The sequence below is a fragment of the Cnephaeus nilssonii genome (assembly GCF_951640355.1).
Source record: "Cnephaeus nilssonii genome assembly, chromosome: 18".
Taxonomy (NCBI): domain Eukaryota; kingdom Metazoa; phylum Chordata; class Mammalia; order Chiroptera; family Vespertilionidae; genus Cnephaeus; species Cnephaeus nilssonii.
Window position 1 is genome coordinate 26,593,259 of NC_137089.1, and position 12,491 is coordinate 26,605,749.

Genomic DNA, 12,491 nt, shown 5'->3' on the forward strand with positions numbered 1-12,491 from the left:
TATGTTACAAAAGTGGTAAAGGAAATGTGTGTGGATTGAGAAATGCCTCTTACCATCTTTCTAAATTTTCCCTAACTATAAAAGCTGATTATATTTACTTTAGGAAATGACAAGATAGAATATTGATGTTGGAGGACAGTGTGCATATATAAGATTGCAAACCAAAGTCAAGCTTTAGTATATACAGGATGTCCCCAAAATGTATACATACTTTGAATAATTATTAATTCCAATGGGTTAACTGAAGAGAAAGAAACATCAATTGAGCTATCAGATGTTAAGTGTGTATACATTTTGGGGGGACACCCTGTATATATAAACAAAGAGAATTACTTTGCCAGGGGAGGTGACATATTTACTAGTATACATTTCCTAAGCATAATCAAATCTACCAAATTTTTCCAATAAAAAGCTTTTGAACTCTTAGAAAGTAAAGCTACCTGTCAAATGTTTCATAAGGACTGACTTTCACCTCTGCTCTGAGATCTGGAAAAGTGGCAATGACATGGCCCTGAATTTTGTTGTCAGAGTAGAGAGGTCTCACACTTCATACATATATATATATATTGATTTCAGAGAGGAAAGGAAAGGGAGTCGGTGCTAGAAACATCAATGATGAGAAGCACTGATTGGCTGCCTCTTTCATGCACCCTACTGGGCATTGAGCCTGCAAGCCAAGCATATGCCCTGACTGGAAATTGAGCCGTGACCTCCTGGTTCATATGTCAACACTCAACCACTGAGCTACACTGGCCAGGCTCACACTTCTTTATTTGTGAAAGGTTAATCAGGATTCCAGACTTTTCTGGGTGTCAAAATCCATAACCATGACCTGAATTCTGACTTGTAAGAAATATTTAAGAGCAGGGAGACTCAGAGTGTGGCTCAGTCTCCTATAAGATAAATTCAGAGATGAAGATGAAGCTTTAGAAACACTTGACATCGCTGAAACATCCAAGAACATGGCCATTTATCCAGCAATTTTGTCTTATTGTATTTCATAAAAATCTTGATCTTCAATGGTTTGGAATGAAAACAACAGCACCAACACCACCAACACCACCTAATGGCCTGGTTAGTACTTGGATGGGAAACACCACCTAATCCATCACCACGGATAGCGTGAGAATCAGTGGCCAGAAAGAGAGTGTTATAATACGGGAGCACAGTGAGATGTAGGGAATCCTCTTTCTACTGAGGGAACAGCTTCCTGGAAGGAATCAGGCTGCTCTGAAGAGCTTTGGGCAATGATGGAGCCAGATGTGAAGTTGCATTTGTGACAAAAATTAAAAACATGAAGTTTGCTGGTTAGATTTGCATCTCACTCAACCGTGAGCATCTTTTATAGAATTGTTTTATAAACAAAACCAGCATCTGCTATGATCTCCAGCATCTGTTTTTGGTAGGAGCCCATCTTTACCTTGCTTTGTGCAAACAAGCAGAGGCCAAGCGGAAGGAACTTTGCATACCCCAGAGGAGATTGACATGAATGTCATTAGGTTCCAGCAGCGCGGAGTAGAGGGCAGTGGTTCAAGGCTCAGACCACATATTCGAGATTTCAACCTGGCTCCTTTACTCAATAGCTGTGTGGGCCTCAGTTTCCCTATCTGTAAAATGAGTGTAATGATAATACTTACCTAAAAGGGTTGTGCTGAAGATGAAGTGAATAACTATATTAGACTACTTAAAGTAGCACCTGGCACATAATAATTGATGAGAAAATGATGGCTATTATTATAAACCACAGCAACTACTCGCTGGCAAGCTAGATGCATCCTCAAAAATGGCCCCACTGCTTTTCAGTATTGCACAGTTGAAATGTGATTAGTTCCAAGGGCATGTGTTTGTCAGTTTGAGAGGAGACCTTATTTAAGGACCATCAACATGGGCGGTTTGCTAAACAAACCTCTTGGCATGAAATCCCAGGCTCTGTGGTCCAGAGGAGTTCTATTTAAGAGAAACACCCTAGAGGAAGCTACATTGATGGGGTAATAATACAAGTCAGGGCAACCACAATTCTTCGTTTACATTATCTTAATGCCAGAGTTATCCACCTCCTTCTAGAATAAAACAAATCTCCTGTTAAAAACCCTCCCTCCCAGGACCACCTCATACAACCTTGTATATTTCAATGTTCCTTTCCTACGAGGAGCGAAATCATACTCATCCACTATAAAATCGTGTAATTCAGATTTCCTTTTTTCATATATATGTAAGCCATTGTTTTTAGAGATGAGCAATATCTTAGCAACAGCTGCTCCTGGGTTCAACTGGAGGCTTTCTAGGGCTTATTCCATGATTTATAAGTTCCTTCTCTCATCCAGAAGTAGACAGCGCAGCCCTTTGCCTACTGGCATCTGCATCGAAAAGCATCTCCAGCTGTCCAGGTCTTGTGACTGCCTTAAACGCGTTTGGGTCAGTTCTTATATTCCAGCTTTTTCCAGCCGTGATTAAGTTCCTTAAATGGCCCAAGATGTGTCAGCATCTCATTGCTGGAGTGCAAGCAGAAACGTTTGTGGTTTTTGCATTGAGAACACGTGGCTTTTCTGGTCCACGTGTCTTCTAGGGATGCCAGAATCTGTACTGCTAAGCCCCATGGCACGGTGCAGCAATGCTTGTGTGGTGTCGACCCCCCGGCTGCATTTCATTTTTTACAGCCGTTGAGACAGAGTGATGATGATTTCAGAATGAGGAAAATGTCTCCTTTTAGCAACCTTTTTGTAGTGTTAACTGGTCAATATGTTTTGATCTGGAAAACTTGGATAAAATGTGTGGTTCTGTTGTTCTTGGCTAGCATCCATTCTTTTCCAAAATGCTGAGATTAGATTATCTCTGGAAGAGTAGAGAATAGAAGGCTGAATTTCTGGAGGATACTTAAGTGAAATTAGACAGGACAGAATGAACCCTCCAAAGCTATGAATGCCTGTTTTCCAAATAGATGATGATTGTCTCTTCCGGATACTTTACAAATGCTGAAAATATGTTGAAAGAAGATCATTCCTCAGGGCCAAAGAGCTTCACGTTTAAACTGTCTGCATCAGAGATTATAAGCTAAGGGTTACTATAAGGGGAATTTCAGAGAGAAATGCTTTTGCATGAATGCTTTTTTTCTCACCACTCTCTAAACGCATCTCACTTCTGATCCTTTGGAAGTGCCTATAGTCCTGCTCCATTAGGCCAGTGGGAGCAGAGGTCTTACCCAGCCCTTTGCTTTTCTGTGCAGGTCATGGTGCCTGGAAGCCAGAACAACCTCCTTCTGAAGCCTCTGCTTTCTGATACCGAATACAAGGTCACGGTGACTCCCATCTATGATGACGGAGAAGGCGTCAGCGTTTCGGCCCCTGGAAAAACCTGTGAGTAAAGCTTTCTCCCTGTGGATACTAACTGACTAATTCATCAAAAATGCTCCTCCTGGTAATTCACCCCAAATAACAAAGTGCTTTGGTGAAAATAGCAAAAGAATTTGGAGACAGACAATCTGGGTTTGAATTCTGTCTTCGCACATTCAAGCTCTGTGACTTTGAGCAAGTTGCTTAACTGCTCTGGGCTTCAGTTTTCTTGTCTGTAAAAGCTAAGACTTAAGAACAACTAACTACATCTTACCCCTTCAGCATCCAATTCATCACAAGCTCTGTTGATTGTCTAAAATGCTTTCTACATGCCTGTCCACTTTATCTTCCTCTAACTGTCTCCCCCTAATCCAAGCCACAGTCTCTCTCACTAAAACGAGTGCCCCAGGCCCTATGCAATCTTTCTGCTTCTATACTTGGATCCTTTGTTCTTCTCACAATAGCCTGAGGGGCTTTTCAAAATGTAAATCATCTCCTCCTGCCTTTGTTTGAAGCCTTTTAATGGTTTTCCATTGTACTCAGAATGAAATCCCACATTCTTCCCAAGGTCCTACAAGGCCATTTATGATCTGCATGTGGATCTCTTTAATCTCACCTCCTAACAGTTGCCTCAGCCATACCTCCCTTTCTGCTCTTCATTGGACATTTGAAGCTTGTTCCTGCCATAGGACCTATGCACTCACTAGTCCTTCCATGTGGAATATCCATTCCCAGATGTTTGCATTTCTGGCTTTTTCTTGTCATTTTGGCGCCATCTGCATGTGGTCTCCTCAGACTTTTCTGACCCTCCGTGCGAAGTAGCTCCCACTGTCTAGGATATCATTCTGCTTTATTTGCTTTTGTTTTGCTCATGTCACGGCACTGCAAGATCTGTTGGCTGATATTTTCTTGTTTACGTCTCTATTTGTTCACTGACTGTCTCCCATCCCTGGAAGGTATAGATAGCATCATGACAGCCCAGGACCTCATCTGTGCATCTCTGCATGCCAAACTCCTACAGCGCAGAGGAGTCCTCACAAAGTACTTGTTTTAGGTGAATTGGCCATGATGATTAAGTGAGGAGCATGCATGAAAACCCTTGCTCAAAGCCCTAAAGTCTTAGCTGTCTTCATGACTGTGTGCTTGTCTGCACTTGCGTGAAGACTGCCCCAGAACCTAGTGGCTTCAAATAGCAATCATTTTGTTATATTGTATGATTTTGTGGGTTAGGAAATTAGGTCAGGCTTGCTGGGAAATCCTTCCATTTCACATAGTATTGATTATGGCCACCTGGTAGTCGAGTTAGTGTGGAGTGTTTGAGACAAGTTCATCCACATGCCTGGCATCTCAATGAGGATGCCTGGAAGTCTGGACTTAGCAGAGTCCCTTTGTCTCCATATGGTCTGAGAGCCTTTCCATGTGGTCTTTCCAGCATGGTAGTCATTCTTAGATGGTGACTTAAGGACTATAAGAGCACGGGTTCCAAGAGGCAGAAAGTTAAGGTCTATGCCCAACACTAGTACAGCGTCACTTCTGCTATAGTCTACAAGACAAGGTGGTCATAGAACCCACCCAGATTCAAAGAGAGGGTCATAGCCTCCACCATTCAATGGGAGGAGAATAAAAAAAAAAAGTGCCCATCTTTAATCTACCACAATTACCCAATGGTTAAATATGATTTGCTGCAGAAGGGTGGCCAGAGCTGAATCCTGTACTCTAGGCATCTGAGTATGAATTTTTCAAGTAAGTATGCAAGTCACTAAAATTCTGTAACTGCAGACCCAAGTCTTGACTGATCAGCTGAGCCGATGGGTGTTATCTCCTTATTTGACAGTGGTTGCATCTCTCCCTCCTCCCCACATGCTTGGAGTTCTTTCACTTAGACCTCCACCAAGCCTGCACATTTTGCTAAAGATCACTCAGGGTATTGTGAATTCTAAGAGTTGCTACAGTTATCTCCTCAGGGATCATGTGGAAGGAGAGAAGGCAGGGAAGAGCAGAGCAGTGGGAAAGCTCCAAGCTCTTTTTCCACTGCACCCCCACATGGGCATCTTGATTTGATCTTGACTTTGATCAACACATTGGAATTTCTAGCATATTTTGCTATTTTGCTGCTATATAAATACTTGGAAACCACAGGCTTAAACAGCAAGTAAGGAAGACAATCAAATAATATTCACCCAACTTACTATGTGTTTTATTTATTTTTTATTTTTTATTTTTTTAAAAATATATTTTATTGATTTTTTACAGAGAGGAAGAGAGAGTGATAGAGAGTTAGAAACATCGATGAGAGAGAAACATCGATCAGCTGCCTCTTGCACACCCCCTACTGGGGCTGTGCCCGCAACCAAGGTACATGCCCTTGACCGGAATTGAACCTGGGACCCTTGAGTCCGCAGGCCGACGCTCTATCCACTGAGCCAAACCGGTTTCGGCCTTACTATGTGTTTTAAAGACACCATCCTTATCTGTCTGAAATCCAGGTTGTTAAAAAATGCGTGTAAGGGTGGTTTAAAATAAGATTAGTAAATTCTGCTGTTCTGAGTTGGTTTTTAACTGTTAGTTAACACTCTAATATTTCATAAATTTACCATAAACCCCTTCACTGTCGGGAGAGTGAAAGGGGAGGAAGGAGGTGGGAAGGCAAAGCGTCTCCCTTTAACTGCCAATGACTTGGGCTCAAAGATCTAGATTTAACTTTCATATATTAAAAATTAGCATAATTTGCAAAAGGGTTTCATGTTAAATACACATATATACTCACACAAATAAAAACTATTTAAAGATTATTATTATAGAAATATGACTTAAATCTCATTGAAGAACTACCATCACATGTAACAATAGCTACACAGTAAAATTATTTCAAAGTGTTATTATAAACAGTGGTCAACACAACTAAATTGAAGCAACAACAAAATGATAAGGATATTATCCATCAGTATGCACAATAGTTTATAAAGGTCCTCCATATAAATGGCTTTAATGTTTTGATTAAAAAGTTGATAAATGATAACATAAAATTTTAAACAATATAGACTATCTATATAAAAGGCTAATATGCTAAGTGTCCTTCCCACCTTCCAACTGGTCGCTATGATGTGCACTGACCACCAGGGGGCAGATGCTCAATGCAGGAGCTGCCATGATGCGCACAGAGAAACAGCAACCAAAAAGCAACACTTGGTTTCGCCCAAGTGGGACACAGGCCCCGCCACCACCCCAGAGTGACAGCCCACCAAATCTCAGCCAAAACTGCCAAGATCCCATGGCCGGCCCCAAAACAGTTGCTATGGGCTCTGGGTAATGATGTCACCTAGCAACACCCTGCTTCCTCTCCCTAGCCACTAGCCTCCTTGCAGTTTCTTCAGCCCAGGAACATCCAGTTGGAAACATTTTACACTGCAACCAAATGTCTGTGAAGTGTTTTCCCGTGCCTCATCTCATTTGATCCTCACAGAAGTCCTGGAGTAGGTAGATAGGAGACTCGGTAGAATCATATTTTCTTTTCATTAGCTGGAAAATGGAGATTTAGAAAGCTTAGAAACTTGGCCTGACTGAAAGAAGTAAGAAATGGTGGACCTTGAAAATGATTTCAGGTTTTCTCACTGCACAGAATATAGTCAAACACTGCTGCAGTTAAATATTTTATCCTTTGTTCTCCCTGCATGATCTATAATAATAATCTGCTTCGTGTTGATATTTACTGCTGTGTTGTTGACAATTATCTGAAAGAGATGTTGGGGTACTTCACTGGGCTGGAAAGAGTTTAGCTAAATCAGAAAGCAGGTTTAGTTAAGCAACTTTATTCTATATCTATAAAAGGCTAAGTTGACTTGCACATGTGTGATACATATAAAGCTCTCACTGGCGTGAATTGCATGTGTGTGTTTCCATGTGTCATTATTGATCATGAATTTGGTTGACACTTCTATTATAGAGAAAGGGAGAATAGCAATATTAAAATATTTCTTCTAATTAATTTCCTTTTAATGTGCACAAATTCGTGCACCAGGCCACTAGTAAGAAGATAAAAGAAAAAAAAATCATCAGAATCTTACCTCCGAGAATTACCATCATTACTATTGTGTGATCACCCTTGATACTGCTCAACAAACATACTTGGATAGTGGAACAGAGTGGCATGAATATAGAAATTTTAATAAACACTATTCAGTTCAATTTTACTTAAAATTAACGGAAGAAGACACCAAAGTGACATTGAATGAACTGCTGATCTTCAGATGAAAGCATTTCATCACAAGCACAATTATTTTCTATATACTTAATATTCAAAACAGATGTGGACCCTCAAAGGTTTCTCACCATGTGTTTTAGTGTATTTTCACCTGTAAATATTTTTTAACACTGTGGGAAGATATCTCAGATTTTGTTAACAATACTGTAGATTGTAGAGATGGAAACCACATGAAATCCTGTTTTTCCTTTTCTTTCCTGCTCAGTGCCACCATCTGGTCCCCAAAACTTACAGGTCTCAGAAGAATGGTACAACCGGTTGCGTATTACGTGGGATCCCCCATCTTCCCCTGTAAAGGGATATAGGGTTGTCTACAAACCTGTTAGTGGTAAGTATACTTTAAAATCATATATTGTTAGCATGATTAGGCAGCTGAAATGTCTTTTTTTAAAAATATATTTTATTGATTTTTTTACAGAGAGGAAGAGTGAGGGATAGAGAGTTAGAAACATCGATGAGAGAGAAACATCGATCAGCTGCCTCTTGCACACCCCCCACTGGGGATGTGCCTGCAACCAAGGTACATGCCCTTGACCGGAATCGAACCTGGGACCCTTGAGTCCGCAGGCCGACGCTCTATCCACTGAGCCAAACCGGTTTCGGCTGAAATGTCTTTTAAGATTAGTTATTTTTATTTTGACGAAATATCTCTATCTATCTTTGGCTTTAAGAAATGGGAAGAGTCTTTCCTGACCAGTATAGCTAAACAATTGAACATTGACCCAGGAACCAAGAGGCCACCAGTTCGATTCCTGGTCAGGGCACATGTCTGGGTTGCAGGCTTGATCCCCTGGGGAGGGGGGGGGGGGGGGAAGGGGCATGCAGGAGGTAGCTGATTGATGATGTTTCTGTCTCAACAATATTTCTATTTCTCTATCCCTCTTCCTTCCTCTTTCTAAAAAAAATCAATAAAAACATATTTTTATTTTAAAAAAGTGGGAAGAGTCTCTTACCTTTCTTGAAAATAAAAAGGCATTTCTAGGATGGTTAGGGTAGAGATCATGAGAATGATGAAGCTATGACCTTACCTAAGAAATGACTGGGTGTCTGGGAAGGGGCCACTGAGAATAATTTCTTCACTTGGGCAAGTGTCCCAGAGCCTGTGGCCACACAGTAGCTCCACTGTGAAGGCCTCAGTATGGCGGATGGAGGAGTGTGAGGTGGGCCAGCTTCTTTGAGTGAGCACAAAGAAAAGAGCTATATTTAAGAAAAGGACGAGATCCCTGGGAAAGCCCAAGAATGGTAGTCAGGTGTGCCCGTCTTACAGCTGGATGGGGCTGGATTCAAACCCCAGCGCTGCTGGGTAATCCTGGGCAACTGGGAAACCGTGACTAAGTACAGTTCACTTCAGGAGTGTTTTCATATTCTGTTGTAACCAAAATATGCTCTTTCTCCTTTCAGTTGCTGGCCCAACCCTGGAAACGTTCGTGGGACCGAACATTAACACCATTCTCATCACAAACCTCCTCAGCGGAATGGACTACAATGTGAAGATATTTGCCTCCCAGGCCTCTGGCTTCAGCGACGCCCTGACAGGCGTGGTGAAAACACGTAAGGCCCATGCCCTTGTCTCAGCCCCATGTGTGGTTTTGCCTCTCTGTTTTTACTGTAACTCAACTCCTTCTTCAACTTGGCGGCTGGTTTTTCTTTTCCTCAGCGTAGCCCTTTCTGGATGGTATTTCGTGGAAAGAAAGGTGTGTTCCTAACTCGGGCTGTAGTTCAGAGTCCTGGCTGGCAAGCGGACTGTCAGAGCCTGGCGTTCAACTGGACTTGATGGTGGCGGATAGGATTTCCTTCTGGAAAGTCTTCGTTGGCATTGTTCAAATTAGGTGAAATTTTCCAAGTAGCATGTAGCATGACACAGCCATGCCAGTTAAAGTTGGGCCAGGGGGGGAGATTGCCTTTTCTCAAAACTTTCACCACTCCCTATCTTACACACAATACACACAAACACACACACCCCATGCCTAAAAGATATATGCACCAGTCTTCTCTACCTTTTGAGGGTTTTCATGCTCTCCCACCATCTGGGACTTCTCATTGGCATATGTGACTCCCAGACACCCGTGGCATAATGCAGTGTTTCCAAACTCTAGCCGTTTGTTCCGTATTGCTGATGTTTGGTGTATTTCCCCACCATCTGTTTAATATATTTCTTTAAGTCGACGTACAGTTTGTTTTTTTTTTTACTTAAATACTTTCCAAAACCCACATAACTACTCTAAACAGAAGACCAGTATTTTTAATACACATTAAAGATAATACAGCAAAGTCCAACATAAAAATGGTTTGGCTACAGGTTAATGAAATTCATCCTGAGTGCATGGACCCACCCTAGAGAGTGACAGTCATGGTGTGATCAAAAGTCTGAGCCTTAAATCTGCTACTTGTTAGCTATGGCCTTGAGCAAATTACTTAGCTTCTCCGAGCCCAAGTTTTCCCCACGCTATAATGAAGATCATAATAACCATCTACAGGCTGATTGTGAAGATTAAACAGATAACATATTAAAAGTCTCCACCATATGGCAAATGCTCAGTTAACAACTACCATTACTATTGTAGTAGTTGTGCTTTATGCCTTTGGCTCCTAGCTCATGCTCATCTCTAATCAATTAAACGGATACATGGAATTGTACAAGAATAGGGTATATATTTTACCAGTTCCCAAGCCACCTATATTTGGCCACCTAGAGGCAACTCTTATATGGAGTATCTTCAAATCTTACAGGCTAGATACAGAGTCAGTTTAATCTCAAAGGAAATAGTCTCTGTCTTCAACAGATCTGGCAAGACTTTGGACTGTGGTCCTCATCTTGTACTTGGCTGTTCAAGTGCTATTCTTCTGAGCACTGCCTTAACCTCCAAGGCATTTCCTGTTGTGCTGTTATAGCAACCCTACAGTCCTTCCTCAGAAATGCCTTAAAAGCCCCGGTGCATTTTCCCAACCTCTACCTCCTCTCTCCTCCAGTTTATCTCCAGTTCCTTTCTAGATTACCCTTTCTGTCTGTGCCATTTTTCTGACTCTAGGATTCTTTCATCCATCTCTCTTCTCCTTACTCTGTTTTGTTTATTTCTATCCACCCTTTGTTTGCTTTCCTCTTCCTTCTGTTCCATCCATCTTCTCTCCTTTAATAAATATGTTGGGTATTCCAAATAGATGTAAAAAGACTGAGAGTATTACATTGTTTTACATTCTATCATCAAAGTAAAAATGAGAGCAGCTTATTATATGTTTTCTCCCCTTTCTCCTAAGCAAAATAAAACTCCATACAATGGCAACTAAATTAATTTCAGTTGTTTGTAAATTTAGTGTGGTTATATGAATCATTATTAATGTTCTTTTTCATGGGGGCACAAAGGGCATTTTAATTGGCCTTAGTAAGATAGATCTTCTCTATTCTAATACAAAGGAACGATATACAGATGTAAGTTGTGATTAGACAAGATTATCTTTACCAATTTGAAAAATAATTTTGAGCTTTTTAAAAAATTTTATTAGGTAGCTAAGAGTGAGGAAGAAGTATGAAAAAATGAGATGGATGAGCATCAGAGGTCATTAGAGAAAGCAAACATTATTAATTTTTTGCTTTTTCTTCTTGGATTAAATGATAAACATCGTATGCTTACTCTTCTGTTGTCTTAGAGAAACAATAGTTTTACTGCTTCCCAAAATAACTTTTTGGTGAATCATTTTTTAACATCACAGTCTTCTAAGATTAATAGGAATCTGTTAAATCTTTTATTTTTAAACTAGAGGCCTGATGCATGAAAATTCATGCAAGAGTAAGCCTTCCTTCCCCTGGCTGCTGGCACTGGCTTCCCTCAAGGACCCAGGCTGCCGGCACCAGCTTCCCTCCTCTGTCTGCCAGCAGGCACCGGGACCCGGGCTGGCTTCCTTCGGGCTACCCGCAGGCACCCGGGACCCACACTGTCTTCCCTCCAGCCCCAGCTTGGTCAGGAAGGACATCCAGAATGATGTCTAGAAGACATCCGGTCTAATTAGCATATTACCCTTTTATTATTATAGATTTTCAAAAATTTGCTCATTCTTATTCAATCATGCTTTGAAGGCCAGTCCATGTGAAACTGCTCTCCCTTGAGTAAGACTTCCATTTTGTCCACTTTGCTCTTCCCTTTTATTTAAGCTTCACTGGTTGATAAGTACATATTGTATTTAATTTTTATTATAAAGGTAATATGTATTAATTTAGAAAACAACTAAAGAGGGAAGATTAAATGTCACCCATAATTTCAGCATCCATTGCACCTAGTCTTTTTCCTCTGAATATTTCCTTTCTTGTTTACAATTATGGCAGACTAAAAAATACACAATGCTTTACAACTGCTTTTTCATGTCATAAAAGTTATTTTTTAGTGAAAAAAATGTATTGTAAGTTGATGGGTTTCTTCCCACCTTTCACTGAGGAACTTTGAATTCGAATTTTATCATGTTAAAGTTCACAGATGACTAGGGGACATTTGGCATTGTCTGCAGTGTGCTGTAGCTCTGTTTCTATTTCCTTACAGTGTTTTTGGGTGTGACCGATCTTCAAGCAGACCAGATTCAAATGACCAGCTTGTGTGCTCAGTGGCAGGTGCACCGTCATGCCACTGCCTACAGGATAGTTATAGAATCCGTTCAGGGTAAGTACAATTCATCACATCTGTTTTTGTCAAGGATTGAGGACTTAGCTCTGTGCAAGTCACTATGGACAACATGCACATAACATTAGACCAGAGCCCTCTCATTGAGGAGGCAATATTGTGTTACGGATCATGCAGGATATGGAGTCAAAGTGTCTGGTTAAGCCAATTATTGAACCTCTCCAACCTCCACTTTCTCGTCTGTTAATGGTGGGATCATAGTGCTGATGTGCTGGCATCCTGTGAGTAGTAAAT

The 12,491-nt window shown here is 41.0% G+C and overlaps 1 protein-coding gene across 4 annotated transcripts in view; it reads left to right on the forward strand.

Moving 5' to 3' along the window:
• Window positions 1–12,491, forward strand: part of COL14A1 (collagen type XIV alpha 1 chain) — a 183,273-nt gene that overhangs the window by 73,485 nt on the left and 97,297 nt on the right. For all 4 annotated transcript variants that reach the window (XM_079796342.1, XM_079796344.1, XM_079796345.1 and 1 more), the window contains exons 20-23: window positions 3,224–3,353; window positions 7,796–7,918; window positions 8,992–9,141; window positions 12,120–12,236. In XM_079796342.1, the coding sequence (XP_079652468.1) occupies window positions 3,224–3,353; window positions 7,796–7,918; window positions 8,992–9,141; window positions 12,120–12,236 (520 nt within the window). The remainder of the gene's footprint in view (window positions 1–3,223; window positions 3,354–7,795; window positions 7,919–8,991; window positions 9,142–12,119; window positions 12,237–12,491) is intronic.